The sequence below is a fragment of the Sardina pilchardus genome, chromosome 6, assembly GCF_963854185.1.
Source record: "Sardina pilchardus chromosome 6, fSarPil1.1, whole genome shotgun sequence".
NCBI lineage: Eukaryota > Metazoa > Chordata > Actinopteri > Clupeiformes > Clupeidae > Sardina > Sardina pilchardus.
Window position 1 is genome coordinate 22,338,561 of NC_084999.1, and position 17,385 is coordinate 22,355,945.

The following is a 17,385-nucleotide window of genomic DNA, read 5'->3' on the forward strand; positions in this document are numbered from 1 at the left end:
ACTTTTAATGGCATACGATGCAATAAAAACAGCCTGTTTTGAATGTTGAAACAGTGTGTTAGGCTAGCGCCTGCTCTGCTCTGTTTTGATCTGACTAATCGTTTATTATAGGAAAAGACAGTGTAGACAAGAAAGTATTAGACCTAACCGCATTTAAATACTTAGCTGACACTTAATCATGGTAACAAGCCGTATTCGTCGCAGTTCAGCAAGCAGCTAATGGTAAGTGAATTTTCATGCGTGTAGTAGCCTATGTCATTGCCTAGTCATCAGAGACGTTCGCTCTCCCAGGTTGCAGATAGGCTGTCGCCGCAGACGGCAAGTGTACAGCGGAGCCATGCCTCGATGTCACGATAATTCTACATATTTTTTCCCCCTTTACACTTTGTTGCTGGGAGGTTAGGGGAACGTTAATGCAACCAAATATAGTAAAGTTCCCTAAAGGGTAGGAGAACGTTCTGCTAACCAAAATAAACAACCAGAAAAAAACGTTGTATTTTCGTCAAGAAAACTTTCCTGGGGAACCTTGTGGCAACTTTCGCAACTTTCAGGCAACGTTTTCCTAACCAGGAAAAAAACGTTCTAAAAACGTTCTCCTAACCAGAAATTGTTAGCTGGGATAGTTCTACACGAAATCCGTGTGCCGAGTGCCGATTTAAATCTGGTCGGGTGACTGCCCTGGCGCCAGGCCAACACCTTGCCAAACCAGGCTGCTACACATTTCATCAGCCAAAATCGACTGAACAATCCAAGCGTGCACAGGAGGAAACGAGAGAGAGAGAGAGAGAGAGAGAGAGAGAGAGAGAGATGTAACCCCGCATCACCCGGTCCTGACATTTAGAAATCCAAGAACAAGTCTTCCACTCCACTGCATCACATGTCCACGATTGCCCACGATTTGAGGTTAGACTTGAATTCGATCTAGGCGTAGGCCGAATGTGTTATAACTTTGTCAGACCGAAAGTGAAAGTCAACCTCTTGCGTTTTCACCGTCCTCCATGTTAGTGTTGAAAAACACCACGACAGACAGTTATAGACGTGTCATTGGGTTCCAGACAGCATTTCCCTTCTCGATCTTGCCCTAGCCTACTCCCACCTTACCACTTCCAGACGCAACATGCCGACAACTTGACTCCTTTTGATTAACAGACAGGCAGACTGCTGACGAAATGGCTTCAAAACGTCCTCTTCCCGAGGACGACCTCACTTGTCCCGTCTGCTGCGACATCTTCAGGGACCCGGTTATACAGCAGTGCAGCCACAGCATCTGTAAGGAGTGCTTGCAGCGGTTCTGGGACATTAAGAAATCTCGAGAATGCCCAGTGTGCAGACGGCAGTCACCCAAAGGTGAGCTACCGCGAAACTTGGCTTTGAAAAACTTGTGCGAGGCCGTCTTACAGGTGAAAAGTTCCGGGACAGCGTGTAGCTTGCACGGGGAAAGTTTCAAGCTCTTTTGCCTGGATGACAAAGAGCCCGTGTGCGTCGTTTGCCAGACTTCAAGAAAGCACAAACTGCACGATTTTTGCCCCATCGATGAAGCTGCCCTCGATCTCAAGGTGAGACAACAAAACACTTCTTCAGGCCACAAGAATACTCAAGCATATTTATCTGATAATGTAATAACAAAGCTATTGTCCATACACTGTCACAGATGAAGAACTTGATTGACAACCAAAAACAACAACTTTAATTTGTAGGCCTCTCTCTTCATCAAAAGCTACAGTATCAAGTAGGTCTAGCCTAAGTAGACAGCCTATCTAGACTAGGCTACTCTGTCCTGGTCCTGTCAAAGACATGGCTGCACTGTCTCACTGTTTAGATAGCGCAAAAGAGTATTCAAACTCATTTCCTGGACATGTCCGAAAAAGAGGGAGAGGGCCCAGGGACTTTATTGAAGGGTGGATTTCACCATCTTTTCTGTTGAGATGATATTCTTTGTGGAGGACACCATGTCCCTCCTGTCTGTCTTTGAGGTGACTGAAAAATAGCCCATAACCATAGTGATATAACCTGTTGAATATGTTTGGTAGGAGGAGCTCAACACTGCACTATCTCCTCTGCAAGAAAAGCTGAAACTTTTAGAGGACGTGAAATACACCTATGATCAAACTGCTCAGCTCATTAAGGTACTTGTAGGCCTAATGCACTGTCCTCTGCAAGATGTTTGCTACAAGTCATGTTGTATCAGCCTTCTAACAAGAGTCAGTCACTCAATGTTATCTTAGAGTTCTACTGACCGGAGGTCAGTGTCAGTGGGGATTTCCACCAGATTATAGAGGAGGGGAGTGCTTTCAGTTTTGTTTTGTTTTTTTAAATGAGCATGGCTTGGCCTACAGTAAATGGCATGCTCTGAGGTCTTCAAAATTGGCAGATAGTATCAATATCTCTATATATTTTGTAATTGTATGTGAACATGATGCAAGCTGATGTGTTAAAAAACAAACAAACATCCAAATAACAATAACAAAAACATAAATTCATTCTTCATCGCCTGACCAGGGCCAGGCCCAGCTTACTGAGAGTCAAATTAAGACGGAGTTTGAAAAACTTCACACGTTTCTCCGAGACGAAGAGACGGCCAGAATGGAATCTCTTAAGGCCGAGGAGAGGCAGAAGAGTGCTGCTGTGATGAAGACGATTGTTGCAATCAACAGAGAGATATCATCTGTCTCTGACACTATTCAAGCCATACAGAAGCAACTCAAACAAGATGATGTGACATTTGTACAGGTAATGCAAACGGTGCTTACTCCATGTTAAATTGTTTGATTCATTTTTTTTTGTCCAAAGTGGAAACAGAACAACAGCTGGTAACTAAAATAGAGTGGAAACAACAATTGGAGAATTGGCATGACCATAATGATGCACGTAGCCACAACAATAATGGATATCAAATTAAAGTATAACCATCAATTATCAAAACTGCTGCTACTCCACTACCACTATACTGTGGCCTACTATTACCATTAATGCTGCTACTATTACTGTAACATAGATAATAAGATGTGTAGAGATATGTTTTTAAAGGCTGTCTATGGAACAGACAGTGAAAAGGAAACAGAAACTAAACATCTAAGGTGTCACCAGAAACAAGCCAAGCAGAGATGCCAAACAGCATGGGATATGATTTAGTGGTTCTGTGTGACTTTTATTTACAGTACATATGTACGTACATATATAATATTGAAAGAAAGGTGTCTTGTAAAACGCTTGCCGAACAGAATAGTCGGCATGAGTCATCTCTGATTTAACACTGCCCCTTTACCACACACACAGTCAGAGAGACAGAGACAGAGAGATAGAGAGAGAGAGGGAGAGACAGAGAGAGAGAGAGAGAGGGGGGGGGGCACATGAACACTAAATACATTTTCTCTTTTTCCAAACAGAACTTCAAAACTGCAATGGGAAAGTAAGTGCAATGCTCATTTCTTTTGTCCATCATCTCTAAAATGAAATCCATGATAGCAATGACTCTTGATTGCTGTTCCAGGACTAAATGCACCTTGAAGACTCCAGACATCGCTTCAGACACTCTAATTGATGTGGCAAAGCATATGGGCAACCTCAGATATCACATCTGGAAGAAGATGCAAGAGACTGTTGAATTTGGTGAGAACAACATGCACCACTGTACACAGTATGCATGCATAGGCACACACACACACACACACACACACACACACACACACACACACACACACACACACACACACACACACACACACACACACACACACACACACACACACACACACACACAAGCATACATGTTTAGCCATGCATGGTAATTGTTTGATTCAGCTTATTTCACTGTGATAATTGTCAGGAATAATGAAAATTAAGGGCGCTTTCACACCTGGTTTGTTTGGAGTAATTGAGTCGGAATGTGGCATGGGTATGTGACATATGATGTCTCTGTGTGTGTGTGTGTGTGTGTGTGTGTGTGTGTGTGTGTGTGTGTGTGTGTGTGTGTGTGTGTGTGTGTGTGTGTGTGTGTGTGTGTGTGTGTGTGTGTGTGTGTGTGTGTGTGTATGGAACCAACCAAACAGACCATGGCTGCCTAGAGGAGGTTGATCTTTTCCAATCAAGCTCTAGAGTCAAACATTATGTCTAGAACGCATGTAAAATTGAAGCAATAATCTGACTAATGTGATCGCAGTTTGGTTGCGTGTGGAGTGTTGTTTATTGGTTTTGTTCTGCTCTAAATGTTGCCCTGTGAACATGAAACGAAGCCAGGGACAAGTTCCAAGTTTGCATCGATTAAATCCTTGATGCTGAACTGAATAGGTCAGAAAGCGCCCTTAAAACTCTTTCTTGAATCTCCTCAGCTCCAGTCATCCTCGACCCCAACACAGCGGCCCCACACCTCCTGATGTCTGCGGAGCTGACTAGCCTTATGTACAGTGACGTCATGGGGCTGGTACCCGACAACCCCGAGAGATTTGACTTCTACCACTGTGTGCTGGGCTCCGAGGGCTTCGACTCGGGTACCCACCACTGGGACATCGACGTCGGGGACAATTCCCTCTGGTACCTGGGTGTGATGGCGGAGTCCACCCACCGGAAGGGGAAGGCCATCTGGAACGGTGTCTGGAGCTTGTGGCACATGTTTGGGGAGTACAAGTCCCAGTCTCCGGATCAGGCCCCCACGCCGCTCTTGGTGAGCCAGCGCATCCAGAAGATTCGTGTGGAGCTGGACTGGGACGGAGGACTGGTTTCGTTCTTTGACCTGGCCAGTAATACATACTTGCTGAAAATGGCGCACACGTTCACCGAGAAGGTGTTTCCGTTCTTCTATAATTTCTGTGTGCGCGCTCCCCTGCGGATCTTACCATTTAAACCGTCTGTGACAGTGGGATAACCTTAAAGGAGCTGGTTTTATATTGAAGCAAAACAGTGTAGTCCTTTTGCCTTAAAACAATGGCTTCAAGCTCGTTTGATGCCACACCGACTTAAAATATGTGAATTCAATGTTATTTTTTTCACAAACTGTTTATTACAGCTAGCTGCTTGGAAAGCTTAGGTTCCGTGCTTTCACTTGATATGCATGTGATATTTGTGTGACGATTACTTGGTGAGCAATTCAGCAGAGAATAATGGGTGTGAATTTGGATACATTTTTCATCCATGAGTCACATAGAGTTTATACCAAAGATTCTAGAACAGAGCAAGATGGATCACTGGCCGGAGAATACGTTGGATTTTTTGAAGTACATTCAAACGCTCCATGGGCGCCATTTTGGTAAGCCGAAAAGTAATAAATCGTGCCTTTCACACGGCCAATGGCAACGTTTTTTTTGCTTCAGATTCACGCTACCGCCAGTAGATCGGTAACGGCTGATTTGAGATTTAAATCGTTATTTATTGACTTTTTATATTAACTTTTGTCTCCCTTTTCTGTAATTGGCAAATAGCCGTATGATAAGCGTGATAATGTATAGAACGCCGGTCATTATCGGAAAATAAGTTTCTTCAGGACGAAGCAAAACCCCACCGCTGCACGTCGGGGTTCTGTTCATCCTGTCGGGACTTATTTTCCGATAATAACCGGCGTTCTATACAGTATCCCTTACATGTTTAACCAGAGAGGGTTAAATAATTAAGGATCTTTGGTTTAACTAACATTAGCGCTAGTGTAAGTTCTGAATCTAGTGCTACGTCACTCATTCATTCGTTACTCCTGGCCAATCACCACCAGTCTACATCGGTCTTTACAGTGACTTGGCTCTTGCACCTGCACCTGTTGCTTTCAGGTGCTAATTGATTGAGAAGTGGTGCAGGCCAGGGACAAAAGGGTCAAATGGCATTTTTTTTTTACTGAGGTCTAAGGTGCATATTTTTTGTGTGTAAAGTGTGACTGTCAAACACTTTCCCTAACTGTACACATGTAGCCTTTAATTGAATTATGTGTGCTGCATGTCTGCATCCACTGTATTCTGGACAACTCCAGCTTCAGAAAGTACAAATCCAATCATGTTTTGGTTCTACCCGTGCACTTAACACAGATGATCTCATCAATTAGCTGCTCTACCAGGAGTTGTGCTAATTAGAATCAGTTGGTTGAAATGAATGGTTGGCACAGATATGTGGTAGGACTTTTACTTTCTGAAACTGGACTTTTTCACCTGTCTGTCTCCTGACTCCCCAAAAACAATTGCTCCTCGAAGATAATAATGGCTGATCATCATCAATATTTAGCAAAAATAGAAAGAAGTTGACAAGTTGATGTATCAACACATTGTGTTATGTAATGTGTGTAACCTATTTAATAATATGCATGTGAGTCCACATAGTTTATATATTTTTTCATAAGTCTGTGATTTACTGTAAACTGATCATTTTTATACAGTATATATATATATATATTTAGCTGCTGAATACCATAATATTTAATCCTTTACACCTTAAATCTTTTAATCATATCACTGGCCTTTAAGGTGCACTCAGGTGTTTTGTTGTTGCAATAATTTACTCCATAAATCATGGAATCACGTTATGTTGTACTGACCACATAATCTTCTAATCATAATGAATCTGTTTTGTTGTTGTATTTGGATACTCCCTTAGTCATGATATCATATTCTATTGAATAACATCACCATTACTGTCTGAAGTATTCACTAAAAGGTGTTGACCTGCCAACAAAATCATTGTTCAAGGATATAATACAGTTCGCTATAAAATGTCAACAAGCATCAGTTTTCTCAGACACTTATTTGTTTTGTTTGTATCTTGTCATAGTTTAAAACGTTTTTTAGACTAAAACTTTTTTTTAGTCAGTCTCTGTAGACAGCCCAGGCTCCACAGATGGCAATAAAAACATGCTGGTGCAACCTCCACCACTAAACATAGCAAACAGTGTTCTAGCCAATAAGCGAGATGCGCATGTAGAAGTTTCAATTGCATGGGAGGGAGGGGGAGGGTCTCGCTCTCGACTCCCTTCCTCTCCATCCCGTGCAATTGAATCTTGTTTTCTTTGAACATGAACAGAAGTGACGCTACCCAACATCACTTAGAGCACCGTAAAGTTCCTTCTTACCTAAATGTTCCTACTTTTGCATTTTGCTTAACGACATAATTATCTTCTTGAATTTTGAATTTCCCCTTGGGGATCAATATCTATCTACAGTATCTGTCTATCTATCTATAATAGCGAGTGGGAGAGAGAGTCGGGGTGGGATCCGGAAAGGACCACGGGGCGGGAATCGAACCCGGGTCGCCGGCGTGTGGTGCAGGTGCCCCAGCCAGTCGCGCCACGGCTGGGGCCCACTTAAGGTAAATGTTTAGTATTTTTGAGCATTCCAGTCTGGAGAAAATCGTATTTTCCAGCTAGATAAATACATAGAAAAATAACTTTGTTCACGACCTGTCCCCCCTGACCTGACCTGTCTCCGCAGGCCACCGGTTATCAACGGCACACTGCTTATTCTGCTTCTACACCGTTCTAAACCGATGATCTCGTCACTGATCACGCCCCTTAGGAGGCGGAAGTGGGTGCCATTTCATTCCATTGAAAACCCCCTTTATGATTCATCTTAGTAACTATACGATCTTTGGTGATAGTCATCAAATTTGAACAAGACATTATTGGCACAAGCTCTGTTAAGTTTAATTGTGTTACAGTATACCTCCATCTATACCTGGCAAAAGTAGCACAAAGGTAGTACAAGTACAATGAACTATAATTATTTTGAACAGTTAAAACAGTGTTCAACAAGTTATAATATGTAAACCTGGTGAACTTCATGACTGTAAAATGGTAAATAATATATAAGAATATGAATGTGCTGTGTGTGTGTGCGCGCGTGTGTGTGGCCTATTGTCTGAATCTGATTGAGTGGCAACTTGTCAGGAATGCCTCATAGTGCTGCCTTGTTCCCTCAATCAGGCAGATTTTAACGTGTAAATTATATTGTTTACTACAATCTTCATCCTTTACTTCCGCTGGATTTGAAGTAAATTTGCCATCATTGGGTGGTAATTTATGATAATCATTTTACTCCTGTGTAAGGACCAATACTGTCACTTTCATATGAACAGTATGTGAGATATATTGTTTAAAGTTTTTACATGGTCTGTTTGATCTGATAATGTTTTGTGATCTCAGCTTTCTCTCTATATAAAGAATAACAGTAGGTAATAATGATTACAAAAAATAAGATGAATAAGTATGACAAATGACATTAAAATGGGAAAGTGTATTTACACTCTTTAGGTGCTATATAGACCTCAAAATAGTTCCATTGGAGGCTTCATATATGCCACCCCTAAATAATTCCTTAAATCATCAAAGGAACTCCTAAGGGTTCTTTAAAGTCTGCATGGTTCTATATATCAAGAACCCCAAGAACCGTTTTTAAAGCATGTAGGCTACTAATTGTGAAGGGCAATAGTTGGAACAACCACATCAATCAACAGAAATATAAACACAAAAATCTCACGAGTTAATTTTATTCCACTGGCAAGGCTGGCATCTGTAGAGGATAAAAATATGTCCAGTTCCCCTTACAATGCAGAAAATGTCCACTTCTCCCTTACATCCGGTGTCCATTGAGACCCCTCGCCATTAGAGCTGACAGGGCCAGTACGCTCAGTGTCTATCAGACCCACTGAGGCTGATCTGCAGTTGTGTGCACATGGTGTATGAAGTTCAACTTTGCATCACTCCGCTGTTCCACCAGGAGGAGCAGGAGAGCCAGCAAACAAACTCAAGGCCCTGGAGGTCAAGTGGATGCAGGACTCGAAGCTTTACTTGGTGTGGGCCCTCCCTTCCCTAGTCATCTGTCTGTGATGCTGCAGAAAAAATAAGCAATTTGGTCCATGTGGATGCTTCTCTGTCTCCAAATCTGATTCAACACAGCAGTTATTGTGACTACATACCGGCCTCACTTTCTCTCCTCTCTCTCCTCTCAGAAGTTCTGTCCCGACAGCCAGTCATGGGCCAGAATGTCCTCCAGCACTGGTCTCTCATGGGGGTCCATGCTCAAACACGAGCTGATGAGGTCATGGCACTCTGTACAGAGAGGTTAGACAAGATGAGTGGTGTTGTGATTTGTTGCAATTTAACACTAGTCCTATTACAAACATAGTTAGGAAACTGTATTGGGATGCACAGGGACTGACTATTTTGTAGATGTTCTTACAACTCCTTTACCTTTGGACACACGTGTGGTAAACCTTGGCTGATTGTGAATGACTTCTCTTCTGCCTTCAAACGGCAGGTCACCACAGACCATTTCAAACAGCAGAACTCCCAGGGTCCATGTGGTGGCCGGAGAAGCCTCGTAGCTGCGATTCAAAAAATACTCCGGTGGACAGTAATCCAAGGTGCCTGAGAAATATGAAAGTAAATATGTATTGAGGGAACATCCATTGATCTCCCCCTTTTTGACATTTGTCGGTATTCATTTTGCCAAGCTCACCTCTAAACTTATCATAGGGGCTGTGTTTGTAGAGGTCCCCACAGCCGAAGTCGATCAGTTTTACTGTCCAGTCATTGAGGTTGACCAAGATGTTATCCGATTTTACGTCGCGGTGGAAAACACCACAGTTGCGGCAGTGAATCAGGGCCTCAACGACTTGTCGAAAGATCGGCCTGGCTTGTACCTCAGATAGCCGACCGTCAAATATCCTATAGAAATCAAACAGGTCGGAACAGGGACTGGGGCGCTCCAAGACCAAGATGTAGTGGTTGGGCTCTTCAAACCACTCCAGCAGTCTCAGGACATTAGAGCACGATGAAGGCTGGGAGACCATGGTCATCAGAGCGACCTCCAGAGGGAGACGCCTGCCATCACCACGCTGGATTGAAGAGGAAAACATTTAAGAGAACAATAAAGATGATGGTGACTGCAGAAAGATAAAATTATCTCTAGTAACTAGTATTCTCTCTATTTCCTTGTGGTGTTTGGGTATATTTGAATACTCTGTTTAAATAACATCGCTAAAGTTGAACTTACCATGATAATGTATTTGTCTGCTTTTGTTTTGGGGATATACTTTATGGCCACCTATGAGAAAGAGAAAGAATGTAATTAGGGTACTAATTCTTCTAAAGTATTGGTAGAAAACAGAAAAACAAGAGTCTCACCTCTTGTCCATCAGCCTTCCTTGTTCCTGCATAGACAGAGCCACACCCCCCTGAACCAAGCAGCTCTCCAACGGAGTAGCTGGAAGTGAGGTTTGCTGCACAAATAAGCATGAACAAGGAAGTGTGAGCCAATCAGATGGTAAGATTCACCAACCTTTGCCGTTTTAATTTCAACAAAGATGGAAAGTCAGTGGCTAGAACAAATACAGGCCTTATTTATTTTACAGAAAATGCTCAGTGACATGTCATCTTGACTCAGATTAAGCCCTTTAGGTAGTTTACCCTGATCTCTTACCTTGGGGGGACAGCTCTGAACATCTCCTCTTTGCCTCTGATGGGGTCCCTGTGGAAACATCACGTGCTGGCCGAACAGGAGGGCTCTGTGGTGGTTGGACCTCAGCTCCTTCACCAGAACTGACCTCTCTTTTACGCTTGGGCACAGCAGCGACTGACTTTGGGGACGTTGCAGGCTGTGCTGCCGCACTCTTCCTGCTGTTTCTCTGCTGGTCCTTGTAGCTGGCCAGACCAGGCTGGCAGGTTGAGTCTGAGGTGGCCGCTTCCTTTGGGCTGGAATCAGGCTTTGGATCTTTTACCAGCCTACGTTTGGCTAAAGCAATCAGATACTGTATATTAGTTTGAATATTTAGGCTATACGAAAAGTGTGGAAACATTTTTGCAAGGCTTTGGGAAAGGGTAGCCTATAGGTGCAGTCTTTAAGGTTGCCAATTCGTGTTGTCTCATATGATCAATTAGACCACGGTGAAAAGGCAACAGCTCGCCGAACTTACAGTATATTGATGCAATTGAAATAAATTATTTGAAATAAATTATGTATTAAAATATAATGAATCGATTTGTTAGTATATGTATATTCGTTTATAATTAATGTATGTTAATGTATTAATGTATATTTACCTTTACGTTTTCGACGTGGCATGTCAAAATGAGACTTATGAAGACAACTTGGAATAACTTAGAAGACAATGTGAAAACACGTGTGAAGCAATTGGAGCAAATTATGAAATGAGGGAAATAGTTACTTACCGAATGTGAGCGTTCTTATTGTGCATGACCTCATAAAGACGACAGTCCATCACAATGGAACGACCATACATTTAGAATTCGGCCTACCTAGCGATCAAAACACATCTTAAAAATAATATATTTTATTTGTATTGCGCTTTCTATTAGCCTATGGCAATCGCAATGTGCTACAAAAATATAATGCACATTCAAACAGATAAAATAATAATGCAATTTAAAACAGATGAAAGTCAGAAATTAAAAGAAAACCTGAAAAGTTGTAAGAAAAACCTAGGCTATAAAATAGGCTATTTAGCCTAGAATAATTTTTTTTTAGTTTTTTTTTTCAAGAAACTTTTTAATACTTTCACATTGACTGCTTGCCTAGTGTGGGCTAAATAATGTAATGGCCTGTAGCACCATGAAAAGGCTATAACATTGTCCATTGGGAACAGGTCTGTGGGCACTGCTGGTGGTCCCTGCATGCATTAAATAATGTATTTCACAACGGGAATCACTATTCTTTACTCAGTGATGGTCTCAGGTTGCGGGTTTATCTAGCTAGCGCATCAAAAGTAGCGTAAGATGGTGTCCCCAACACCGCCCATCCTAAACTGCGGGGTCTCTAAACTAAGCCTACCAACCAGCCTGGGCTGGATACAGCCTCAGCTGAGCGGGGGCATTTTTTCTGTATGCAATGGCATCATCATGCTCATTGACGCACTGTACCTTTTTAAAATGTGCCTTGAATTGTTGTGAGGAAAATGTCTACCATGTTGTAAGTCGCTTTGGCTAAAAAGCGTCAGCCAAATGTAATGTAGGCTAATCATAAACCAACGCTGTAGTTACTCAGTGGATATCGCCCTAAAATGGGTTCGCCCTCCTCTGGTAAGAACATAGCCTAAATTGGCTGCACGTCTCAGATAGACCAGAATGTGGGCTGCACGCAGCATGATGCCTCAAATCTACTCTCTCTAGCTCATGCAGGGGCTCAATGTCCTCTGATAGCCTATGTCTCCAAGAAGAAATGTTCACAGTTTATGTCTGAGGCATGATACATCTAGGCTATGCTTTAAATTACTGAGCTACTTTTGATTGAACAATACAAAAATGTCAAAGACATGGCAGCAAGGGCTACAGAGAGGGCACTTCATCATAATATAGCCAAGTTTTTATTTATCACTAAAAAAAATCAGTCAGGTGACATATCCGTCCAGTAGGTGTCGCTCAATCCATGCTGACTTTTTTGGCAAGTGGAACACGATGGCTTTGAGTAGAACTTATCTGGCAGTGGAACAGTTAACGGTGGTGGAGCTGTTTCTCCCTTGACATGAGAACTCTTCCACCAGGACAGAAGAAAGGGACCGACAGGGCGGCAAGACAACCGAGGATGTAGCTTGAATCCGGAGTTTTTGGAATATAATAGCAAAGCGCATCAGAAAAAGAGAGGTGGCTTGTAGTCGAATATGGAGGGGGACCCGAAGCTTAAAGGTGTCGGATACGTTTTTGATGTGTGAAATCACTTTTTAAGACGAGATTTATATATTTTTTTTACTGGGAAGTCTTAACAATGCGTTGCACGGACAGAAGCAGGTCCGTAATGATTGTGCTCTGCCTTTTGGGATGCAATGTCTGGAAAGCGGTTACTAAAACCTTGCAAAAGGATAATGATGCTAAAGGTAAGAGAAACCCCAACACCCAGTGATGAATAAATACTTTGAAGCATTCATTTCAGTCCTTCTCGCGCTGATACATCGTTTATCGTCTTAGAAAATACTCTCAGATAGACTACTACCAATGTTACTAATCACACACTGGGAAAGCCTGGCCAGCACATAGTCATCTGACTGCTAACCTTACCATTTGAGGTAACGTTAACTCGCTAGCCAGCTAAGTTAGACTAGCTATTCACACGAACGTTAGTTGTAATGACCATTTACATAGGCAAGTATTTGTTTAGTTACCAATGAACGTTAACTGGTAATGTTATCACCCATTTTGTACTAGTTACGGATTTCAAACTGTCAAAACGCCTGCAGCTCACTCTCCTGGTCTTAAATAGGTTAATAACGTTAACTTAGTTTTCTCAAGTGAACATTTTGTATGCGGAATATGTATTTTGTTAGTGGCATTCACTGATTTATTTTCTGATAGCCTAACCTGGCAGATAAAGTGTCGTCGTTAAAACAATAACGTCAAATACATCTCCTGTAGCCAAATTGCAAGAAGCCTGATTTGGGTTAATTTCTTAGGCAGGTTAACATTGAGTAAATAATCAAACAGGTAACTATATGCTTTCACTGCCTTATAATGCATTTTAGACGCCAACGCTGGTCTTGTTTAGCTCCTGAAATCCTAACATAAAATCAGGGGCTTCTATGATCACAAGGCTTACCTTTCAGTTTATTAACTGAATACCTGATAGACTAGTTTAAATGCTAGGTCTACGCATTATGTAGACTATACTGTGGTGATTATTGGCTTAGACTGCCTAAATGTGGACATAATCCTCAGTTGAATATAGACCAGTTGTTGTTAACTGTTATCAAGCACTCCTGTATTTAGACTCACTGGTGCAACCATGATGCATTGCAGCAAGATGTGGACAGGTTTAACACTTGCTGGGTGTGTTCCTTCTCTTCTTGCATTATCCAGATATTCTGTGCGTACGCACGCACACACACACACACACACACACACACACACACACACACACACACACACACTATTCGGTGTTACATTTTCATGATCCATCCTACTAGTGCTTCTCTTTTTAAATTAAGGCCCCCCTGTGAGTACAGTAGCTTAGGCAGATGGTCCTCTCCTTTTCAGTTTAGCCATGTGCGTGTGTCTGCGTGTGTATGTCTGAGAGGACATGGTTGACACTTCAGCAGATGAGAGTCTGCTTAAAAAGGAGCTTAATTCGCTCTCTAGAGGGTGTGTGTGTGTGTGTGCATGTGTGCAAGTATTGTTCAGCTGTGGCTGTGAGGCATCCTGTTAGGTGGGGGTGGGGAGGGAAACCCTCCTGCATTAAATGGGCACTGCTGCTGTCTGTGGGTGTTTCAGGATACCCTGTGTGTGTCAGGATACCCTGTGTGTGTGTGTGTGTGTCTGTGTGTGTGTGTGTCTGTGTCTGTGTGTGTGTGTGTGTGTGTGTGTGTGTGTGTGTGTGTGTGTGTGTGTGTGTGTGTGTGTGTGTGTGTGTGTGTGTGTGTGTGTGTGTGTGTGTGTGTGTGTGTGTGTGTGTGTGTGTGTGTGTGAATGTATGTAGGTTATGCCATGTACGAATAGGAGGAATGCCTGCTACTTATTGGATAGAATGCATTCCTGAGGTTCAGTACCTTGCTTGATTATTTCTACAGTTCTCTGAAAGTGTCTGTGAAGCAGACTTTTATCTTTATCGGAATCTCCTCAACTTTGGGGAGGTTGTGCTCTGTAGGTTTGATGACTAGTCAGTGAGACCATACAGTAAAATGCATATTATACACTGCACATGCATTCAATATTCACATGTTCAATATATCTGAACATAACACAGCTAGACCTGGGGGTCTGGCATACCTGCATTAGTGCAGTAATTTCTGGATGAAATCAGACATGTCAGATATAGGCCATTGTCATTTGGGGTGGTCTGATGAAACCACAGACTATCATCCCATTCCCAGTATTGTTTCCCAATACCACAGATGATGTGCCTAATGCTGTTTCCCAATCATGATTCCCAGTATTTCATGTTCAGTGATGATTGCTTATGACACCATGTGCTTATTAGTTGATGTGTTGTCATAGTAACTGGTGCACCCACCCCCACCCCACCCTGCTTGGGATGGTGCAGTAGATCTGTATTCCCCTGGGCAAAGGTGGAGTGGAGAGCAATGGAAGGGAAGTCTTCAGGGACATACTGAGCATTCTGCATTAGGCTGTTCTTTTGCAAGTGTTGCTGCCTGGCTATTTCTGAGATCATCCTGCGGGTGTTTGTGCATTGCTAATGCTAGCCCATGTTAATTTGATGAGTTATGGAAAGGAGTTTTAGTGTGGCCTTGAGCATTGCCTCTCTATAGGATCTTAAGAGCAAGCTTTCACTTGCCTCATGACTTTGTACAGGTACTGTAGGAAACACGGAAGACTTGGGATAGAGAGAGTTTTCCTCTTTCTTGTTCTTTCTCTTGCTCACTCACTCTCTCTCTCTCTCTTTCTCTCTGTCACAGTCTCACACTCACAGTATGCTCACTACCGACACAGACTTTGTTTTTCTCTCCATCCTACACACACACACACACACACACACACACACACACACACACACACACACACACACACACACACACACACACACACACACACACACACAGACTGTTTTAATGGACTCTTCAGGGGTTTTCCTGCCATATTCACGACCTGGTCTGAAACAATAGGCTCCAGGAAACAAGCCACTTTACAGTGGAGCAGAGGACTAGCTCCAACCAAGAGTGGAGAAAGTAAAACACACACACACACACACACACACTCACGAAGGTATGCACACACAAATCAGTAACAGCCTCCCACCTACATAGTACTGTTCGTCAAGGATAATGTCTTTCCATAGCCCTAAATAGGGCAGTAATATAACAAGATTGTTATCATTTTGTTGGAAATATCCTGGCTCCGAGGACGAGTGCTTTTTGGCAGGAGATCAACTGATGTTTGCCGTTCGAGATATTTGTTTGGGGTTACTGGTAGCCATAGAGGACAGGTGGCCCATTGTGTGTGTGTGTGTGTGTGTGTGTGTGTGTACATATTAACCAGAGGAAACCTGTCAAACATGTCTGCCATCTATCTCTCAATCTCTCAATCTCTTTTTACTCAACCAGTGCTATAGCCCTGTGTTATAAGACACACTCCTACCCACACACACACTGGCTGTGGTATAAATCATGGTCAGAGGAGCTTTGGGTTGGGTACACCATTTGCATACGCGTGAGTGTTTGTGTGTGTGTGTGTGTGTGTGTGTGTCTCATGCGTATTGCGTATGTGAATGGGGAGAGAGGGAGACAGTGTAATAAGTCATAATCCTAATGTCATAACAGATGTGGAGAATGTTAGTGAAAGAGCACACAGTGTGTGAATGAGAGCAAAGTTATGCCATTCAGCTGCACTCACTTTACATAAACTGTCACGCTGGACACACACACACATATTTAGGGTGTGAAGTATGGACTGGACAAAGAGTGTGGGAGTTGAATAGAAATAGTGTGAGGGACAGGCTGAGAGTGTGAGATGGGGACCTATTGGAGTTAGAGACAGGAGGATGAACAAGACAGCGCTGGAGAAAGACTCATGGAGACAAACGGAGAGTGTGTGAGTGTGTGTGTATGGAAGAAGCAGGGGTACTGTGTGTGTGTGTGTATGGAAGAAACAGGGGTTGTGTGTGTGTGTGTGTGTGTGTGTGTGGTAAAAAGGGAGTTGTGTCCTCCTGGGGGGAGGGTATGAGGCTGCTTTAGTCACATCTGGTTCAGCCATTTGTGAGAAGCAGGAAAGCACGCTGTTCTTAAGTGCAGTATGAGACACACACACTTGAACGAAAACTCCTCGAAGGACGCAGACTGAATTAAGACGCACACTGCTTCTCTCACACGCAAACATAGACACTCTTCTTACACGCACGCACACACACACACACACACACACACACACACACACACACACTGCTTGGTGCTCTATTGAATGTGCTCTGTCAGGACTGCAGACCAGCAGAAAAGCAGGGGATTGGCAGGCAGAGAATGCTTACTCACCCACTCCTCTGTTTGTGTGCAGTGTGTGTGTGCTCTTGGGTATTGGGAGGGGGCAGCATTATAGCATGTCCTCCGCGTTGCCCAGTCAAACCTGTCATATTCTGATATGTTTCCACACATACACACACACAAAGTGCAAAATGCTGTCTGTTGTTTGTGCTAAATATTTATTTACTTAAGATATTTATACCCTGCCCCCCCCCCCCCCCGCCTGTTGACCTTCAGTGACCTCTCTGTCCTCCCTCTGTCTCCCCCCGTCCCTCTCTCGCTTCCTCACACAGACAATGAGGCTTTCTCCCTTCAGCCCATCCTCAGGGCTTTGGGGTTAATCAATATCCTGGGTTTTTTTTCCCAGACTTGACTTGGCCTGTGGAGCCTACACACACACACACACACACACACACACACACACACACACACACACACACACACACACACACACACACACAGCCGTACAGTATGGATTTGGTGGGACCTGGGAGTTTGATACAGTACACT

General features: G+C 43.1%; 3 protein-coding genes across 3 annotated transcripts in view; 2 read left to right on the forward strand and 1 right to left on the reverse strand.

Moving 5' to 3' along the window:
• Positions 1–992: 992 nt before the first annotated feature.
• On the forward strand, positions 993–6,678 carry LOC134082988 (zinc-binding protein A33-like). The gene is made up of 6 exons (XM_062539066.1): positions 993–1,556; positions 2,031–2,126; positions 2,500–2,730; positions 3,387–3,409; positions 3,491–3,609; positions 4,329–6,678. The coding sequence occupies exons 1-6, from the start codon at positions 1,170–1,172 to the stop codon at positions 4,859–4,861; spliced, it is 1,389 nt and encodes a 462-aa protein (XP_062395050.1). The 5' UTR covers positions 993–1,169; the 3' UTR covers positions 4,862–6,678.
• A 2,231-nt stretch (positions 6,679–8,909) lies between these two features.
• LOC134083412 (serine/threonine-protein kinase pim-1-like) lies at positions 8,910–10,165 on the reverse strand. The gene is made up of 5 exons (XM_062539738.1): positions 10,091–10,165; positions 9,960–10,010; positions 9,423–9,801; positions 9,155–9,331; positions 8,910–9,013 (listed from the first exon to the last, which is right to left on the reverse strand). Exons 2-5 carry the CDS (start codon positions 9,960–9,962, stop codon positions 8,910–8,912), a joined length of 663 nt encoding a protein of 220 aa, XP_062395722.1. The 5' UTR covers positions 9,963–10,010; positions 10,091–10,165.
• Positions 10,166–12,450: 2,285 nt separating this feature from the next.
• fam171a1 (family with sequence similarity 171 member A1) overlaps positions 12,451–17,385 on the forward strand; it is a 37,276-nt gene continuing 32,341 nt past the window's right edge. The window contains exon 1 of the mRNA XM_062539067.1: positions 12,451–12,792. Within this exon, the coding sequence (XP_062395051.1) occupies positions 12,684–12,792 (109 nt within the window). The 5' untranslated portion in view covers positions 12,451–12,683. The remainder of the gene's footprint in view (positions 12,793–17,385) is intronic.